Source organism: Hordeum vulgare, chromosome 5H (assembly GCF_904849725.1).
Source record: "Hordeum vulgare subsp. vulgare chromosome 5H, MorexV3_pseudomolecules_assembly, whole genome shotgun sequence".
NCBI lineage: Eukaryota > Viridiplantae > Streptophyta > Magnoliopsida > Poales > Poaceae > Hordeum > Hordeum vulgare.
This window is the reverse complement of record NC_058522.1, coordinates 256,823,210-256,830,007: the sequence shown is the minus strand read 5'-3', so window position 1 is coordinate 256,830,007 and position 6,798 is coordinate 256,823,210. Positions and strand designations below refer to the sequence as shown.

At 51.7% G+C, this 6,798-nt stretch overlaps 1 protein-coding gene across 4 annotated transcripts in view; it reads right to left on the bottom strand.

Moving 5' to 3' along the window:
* Positions 1 to 248: 248 nt before the first annotated feature.
* Positions 249 to 6,798, bottom strand: part of LOC123397376 (E3 ubiquitin-protein ligase RGLG2-like) — a 43,705-nt gene continuing 37,155 nt past the window's right edge. For 3 of the 4 annotated variants that reach the window (XM_045091941.1, XM_045091942.1, XM_045091943.1), the window contains exons 11-12: positions 625 to 681; positions 249 to 542 (exon numbers count right to left, since the gene is read on the bottom strand). In XM_045091941.1, the coding sequence (XP_044947876.1) occupies positions 462 to 542; positions 625 to 681 (138 nt within the window). In that variant the 3' untranslated portion in view covers positions 249 to 461. Of the gene's footprint in view, positions 543 to 624; positions 682 to 6,798 lie in introns of those variants that run through there. The other variant, XR_006609945.1, reaches the window with a different exon arrangement.

Below are 6,798 nucleotides of genomic sequence, written 5' to 3'. Positions count from 1 at the left end.
GAACTGATGACATTCTTAAATATAAGTTCTTTAAAGGTTTTACTACGGACTACATATGAATGTATATAAATATATTTTAAAATATAAATTCATTTATTTTACTGCATATGTACTCCCTCCGTCCCAAAATTCTTGTCTTAACTTTGTCTAAAAATGAATGTATCTAAATACTAAAACTTGACTAGATACATTCATATCTAAACAAATAAGAATTTTGGGACGCAGGGAGTAGTTAGTAGTGAAATATCTATAAAAACTTATATTTAAGAACGGAAGGAGTAACATATAGCAGTACACAACTGTTATTCATTTTCTCTACTGTACAAGCTACAGTACAAACAGAGTTCTTTTCTTTTCCATGGATTCTACTTCCAACACTCCAGAGTTCTTTTCTTTTCCCTAGATTCTACTTCAAACACTCCAACGTACTTCAGTCAAACCTAGTTAGGCATGTGAGGCTGTTAGTATAGTTTTACTCTTGTATCAATTGGCCTTCGACAGATGGGGCAATCCGCGACCTGCGGTCCACACCCTGAACAAGTCTGCATGTAAAGAAAAAACTTAGAACTGGGAAAATGCAGTCTAGCTAAACAGTCTAGGTCTACCGGTGCTATAAAGTCTCACCTGATGACCACAACCAAATGCCATATCCCGGGGTTTGGCAAGGCAAACTGGGCACAACTGCAGATATCGAAAAGTAGATGTGAATATACATATGTTTGTTCAATTTCAATGAAACTATTTTACTGACAAACAGAATATACATATGTTGGAGTAGAATCTTCACTAATGAACGACTACACCATCTATGAAGGAAGCGTGGAAGCCAAGACGGTAGAAGATGGAGCAGTAGAGGGCAAAATGAACAAATTTAACCTCTTTGCTGAATGAATTCACAGACTGAACCTAGTTCAAAAAAAATTAACCAAGCTGACCCTTTTGCGTGACGCCCGACGCGTAGGCGCCACACTACACTGTGTGACGCCTACACTGTGTGACGCCTAAGTCGTCGGCGCCACACAAAAGGACCACGTTGGCGCTGCAGGGCCCACCTCCGGCCGTGTGACGCCTAAGCCTCGGGCGTTGCACATGCTGCAGTGTGATGCTGAGCGCTTAGACGCCACACATGCACTTATGCATTATGCAGCCCCGGTGAACCGGAGAAACGGGCGTGGGGCCGACGCGGGGCAGGAGCAGAGCCCGGCACAGGCCGGGCCACGCAAGGAGCGCGCGGCTGGCCAGCGCCTCCGCGAAGGCAGCGGCGACGCGCTGCATGGCGTCGCCGTCGGGCACGGCAAGGGTCGCGATGTGCTCGAGCGCGGCGTTGGCAGCGTCGAGCTGGCCGGAGGCCACCGCGGCGGCGCAGTTGAGCAGGAGGTGGATAAGGCAGAGGCCGCGCCGTCGGAGCAGTGCTCCAGGAGCATCCAGGGCGGCGTGGCGCCAGCGCCGGCGCCGTTAGCGCCAGGATGCGGGTGGAGCGGGGAGGAGCTTCTGCTGCACAAAGAGGTAAAAAACTTTGATTTTCTTTCCCTCTTTGATTGTTCTCTGTTTGTTTGTTTACCCAGGTTCTTTGCTTGACGAATGAGTGGATTGAGCTTCTGCTGCACAAAGAGGTAATAAACTTTGATTTTCTTTTCAACTGGCCCTACTGCTATACTGAGATCATACATCTTCGTTCCCCTTCTTGCCACTCCATTGTAGTACCAGTCTTCGTTCCTCAGATGCAGAGATTTTCTCTCTTGCGAGGACAGAGATGCTTGTTTGTAACACAAGATGCGTTAATTGTCTCGATGCAGCAACAACCTAACTGGATCTAACTTTGTTTACTACTGTCCTTCAGGGAGAAGAATTCGTCCACAGTTGCTGATGCCTAGCAGTGGCCTATTCTGATGCGGCTGCCGGCTGCCGCCATGGTTTCCACCGGTCTGAGTTCAGAGATGACGAGGAAGGTTCTTGGCCTTACATTGTGGGTCTGGATTGCAATCGGTGTGGTCGCTCTCCTAGTGGCCATTCTGCTGATGATATGTATCTGGGCGGCGTCCCGTCGCAAGACAAAGAGAACCATGGAGAACTTGAGCCAGACGCAGATCCCCATCTACTCCAAAGAGTTCCCGGTAGACAGGGTGGGCGGTGGGCGCAGCCTTGCGCGGACGATGCATGAACGTAAGCAGCCTAGCCTCCCAACGCAGGACAAGCACGCCGCGAATCGGGAGTCGGGGAAGACAGCGGGGCATATGGCATTGAGCAAGTCCGGCCGGCTCCACGCCGCCAACGCCGCGCTCGAGCACATCGCGACCCTGTCTACGCCAACGCCATGCAGCGCGTCGCCAACGCCATGCAGCGCGTCCCCGCTGCCTTCGCGGAGGCGCTGGCCCGCCGCGCGCTCGGTGCATGGCCCGGCCTGTGCCGGGCTCTGCTCCTGCCCCGCGCCGGCCCCACGCCCGTTTCTCCGGCTCGCCGAGGCTGCAGGGCCGGCCCATAGGCAGGGGCAACGGGGCGGCCGCCCTGGGCCCTGGGAGGGAGGGGCCCGTTCCAGGTAGTATTACATATATGTATTAGTATATTTTTTATTTAGATCCAAAATAATAGGAGGAATAAAAAAGGCCCAAACCCACAACATAGCTACCTTTCCCGGACCTAAAGAATCGGTCCCTAGTTCACTATGCTGCTGCAGCACTCCATCGATCTCCTACGGTCATCTCGCCTCCTCGGCTCCTAAAAAAATCTTGCCTCCTCCCCTCCTCCAAATTCTCCAGTCCTGGAGAACAGCGTCGTCGCTCCCGTTCACTTCCAAATTCGAGATGGTTCTCCCGTGCATCTATTAATGGAGATCGATGGTGCTATTCCCTTCCCCAATCACGTCTTATAGCATCCTCAGTGTTTCCCATCAATAGACGTTTGAGGCATCATCACATCAGAGATGGTGCGTCTCCCTCCTTAGCCTAATCAAGTACTATTTTCCCCATCAATAGACGTTTGAGGCATCATCACATCAGAGATGGTACGTCTCCCTCCTTAGCCTAATCAAGTACTATTTTCATTCGTTGTTAAACAACCCGCCTCTTCGCTTCTGATTGCTCCACCTGACATCTTCAATTCTTCTCTTCCTAGTTCCTACTCTTTTGTTGGCCTGTTCTTCGAACCTTCATTGGATCCAGGGAAACTACATCGAAAATTCGACATCAAGCCATATGCCCATACCCAAATGCTTTTGTTCCATGTATTAACAGTTTTTCTATAATTATTTGGTGACATGTGTTCTAACAAATGTTTATATGTGAGAAAAGAAAGTGAAAAAAAATAAATGGTTCAAGTTGCTATCAGTTTTAACAATGTTTTCATACCTAGAAGAGCAAGATGATAGTCTCTTTGTGCAACTTAAAAGAACGCTCCTTTGTAGAACTATATTATTTCCATACTATTAATTATAATGTAGTTCTCTCGACCATCATCTATGCTATGTACATAATTGCTTTCTAAATATAATATATTCTTAATTTTTTTTTTATACAAGGACTCCATTTTGTCGTCTCGCCCCAGGGCCCCGAATATGTATGGACTAGCCCTGCGAGGCTGCATAATGCATAAGTGCATGTGTGGCGCCTAAGCGCTCGGCATCACACTGCAGCATGTGCAACGCCCGAGGCTTAGGCGTCACACAGCCTGGGGTGGGCCCTGCAGCGCCTGCGTGGCCCTTTTGTGTGGCGCCGACAGCTTAGGCGTCACACAGTGTAGTATGACGCCTACGCGTCGGGCGCCACACAAAAGGGTCAGCTCGATGAAATTTTTTTGAACTAGGTTCAGTCTCTGAATTTATTCAGCAAAGAGGTTAAATTTGTTCATTTTGCCGCAGTAGAGCTACAGTCACCGGACGTCTGTTACCTGATGAAGAGGAAGGTCCAGGAGCGACCAAGCAGTAGTCGTGCTCCAGCGGCCGGGCATCCGGTGGCATACCGTACATCCGGTGCTTCCTGACCGGACGGAAATCAACGGATTTTCAGTGAGTACCGGATGTCCGGTACCAACCGAAAATCTGATGCTAGGACACATCCAGTACCCACCGAAAATCCGATGCCAGGACACCCGAGAGGAAATCAACGGATTTTCGGTGCGTACCGGACATCCAGTGCCTCTACCCACCAGACATCCGGAGTGTATGAAAGACGGGGCACATGGTCTTGTATCTCTCTCCCACCTACCCTTTTGTGGTTTGTATTATAAATAGACCTCCCCCTCCTCATTTCTAGGGTTTGCTAAGAATAAAAAGCAAATCATAGAGCTTCGCTCATGTATTTCCCCTTGTGGGGATTCCTCTTGAAAAAGGCTCCATTGGAGCACAAGGCCTCCTTTGGAGAAGAATCCTTAATGAATTATCAAGGCCTCCACATTTCGAACCGGGCTCCTCCCCTTTCCATTATAAAGCATGACGGAAATACAATGTCTTTTTTTCGAACCAGAATCAGAGAAGGGAAAGGAAAGAAGCAAGTTCGAGACAATATCAGGAAACCCACCGTCTGCGTCTGTCATCAGGAACACAGACTATAGGGCGAAAACCTAAAGTATCATCCAAAACCGTCCAGAACAAAACACTCTAAACACACAAAGTACCGCAAAAGACCCTAACAGTCCAACACCACCCAACATCAAGCATCAACTGATCCCTATGGATCACCAGACTGACAGAAGCAAGCCAACAAAATAACTACAACTCCAGCTCTTCTCTTCCAACAGCAACAGCACTACCAGATCACCATTCCTCCCACCTATCTCCTTCATCAACATGCTCACTTGTTTCTGGCATTGGTGGCCCGCACAGCAGCAGCATTTGCAACTGTGGAAGCCTTCATAAAAGCATCAAGCCCTCTTTGTCCTAGGACTGGGGAAGAACTATCTTGTTCCATCTCACTCTGTAACGCGCCGGAGGAAGGGGAAAGGGGATCATATCGGGGGTGAGAGACAGAGAGGAGAGGGACGAGCCTTGGAGGAGGAGGTGGGATTGCTGAGGAATCTTAAGGTAGGTTCAGAAAAGTTCACATAAAACACACCTCTCTGGCTGCCACAGGCGGCTGCTTTATAACCCCACACCCACGCACATGCTTTCTCCTCGGTTGCCTCCTGGCATGCCAGGTGTGGCCAGGTGTGACATTCTCCCCTCCTTAAGCATGATCCTCGTCTTGGGCAATGTGATCTTCTTGGTCCCAGATGGTCGCCGTCGGGAAGCGCTGTCGCAGCACCTCATAGTCTTCCCAGGTTGTGGCCAGATGTGTGCCATCGCCCCATTGAACCTTGAGCTGCGCAATCGCGACGTTGCCCCGCTTCGTCATGCGCCGCTCCAGAATCAGGGTTGGTTCTGTCGTCGGCATGGACAGATCCAGGACGCTTGGCAGCTCGGTGAAGGCCGGAGTGTAGTCAGGCGTGAACGGCTTCAACTGGGAGAAGTGGAAGACGGGGTGCACATGGCTCGTGGCTGGCAGGTCCAGCTTGTACGCCAAGGGCCCGATCTTCTCCAGCACGTGTATGGCCCAAAGAACTTGAATGAGAGCTTGGCGCAGGGGCGACTGACGACGGATTGCTGAACATACGGCAGCAGTTTTAGGAGAACCTGCTCCCCCACGTCGAAGTGACGCTTGGTGCGGTTGCGATCAACTTGCTTCTTGAAACGCCGCTGCGTGAGCTCCAGCTGTGCCTGAATCTGCGCGGTGTGCGCCCCCCAGTCCATGTCGTCACCGGCGGGCGCCTCCACCGGCCATGTTGCCGTCGCCCCCAGATTTGCTTCCTTGCAGTAGAGTGCCTTGAAGGGAGTGCAGTTCAGGGACGAATGAAATTGGGAGTTATACCAGAACTCCGCCATGGGCAGCCACCAGCGTGGCGCGTCGTGCACAGCGCATCGGAGGTACATCTCCATGCACTGGTTGACGCGCTCACTCTGGCCGTCCGTCTGCGGGTGGTAAGCGGTGGAGTAGAGCAGTTTTGTGCCCGCTCCGGCGAGCAGCTCGCGCAAGAGGCTGCTGGTGAAGACCTTGTTGCCGTCGGAGACGATGGGGGAGGGGATGCCATGGAGCTTGACGACGTTGTCCTAGAACGCGCGTGCCACCTGTGCCGCTTGAAATGGGTGGCGAAGAGGGATGAAGTGGGCAAACTTGGTGAAGCGATCCACGACCACCATGATCGTGTCGAAGCCCTCAGAAACCGGCAATCCCTCCACGAAATCCATGGTAAGGTCCTCCCATGGAGTTGTTGGGACTGGCAGGGGTGCCAAGAGCCCCGCCGGCTTGGAGTGTTCGTGCTTGGCCTGCTGGCAGGTCGAGCATTGCTGCACGAACTCCACGACGTCCCGCTTAATTAGGCGCCAATCAAAGTGCTTGCGCACTCGCTGGTAGGTCACCGCGGAGCCAGAATGCCCGCCCACGGCAATTAGCTTGGTGCGAAGCGCGGTGTTGGCGCCGATCCAGATGCGCCCGCCGCCGCGAATGACAACCCGGTCAGCTCGTAGCCGTCGGCATCGGGGCTGGTGATGGGGAGCTTGTGCAAGCGATCCTGCAGATGCTCGACTCCTTGATGAACAACTGATGCGCTCAAAGAAGCTCAAAGACGATGGGCAGATGATCGAGGTGTTCCTCCATTGTTTCACTGAACACGAGAATGTCATCCAGAAAAATGGTAACGAATTGGCGCACATGCTTACCGAATATGGAGTTCATGAGACATTCGAACGTTGCCGACGCGTTGGTGAGGCCGAATGGCATGACCCGGAACTGGAAGTGGTTGTGGTGCGTGTCGGGGCAACGAAGCACGACA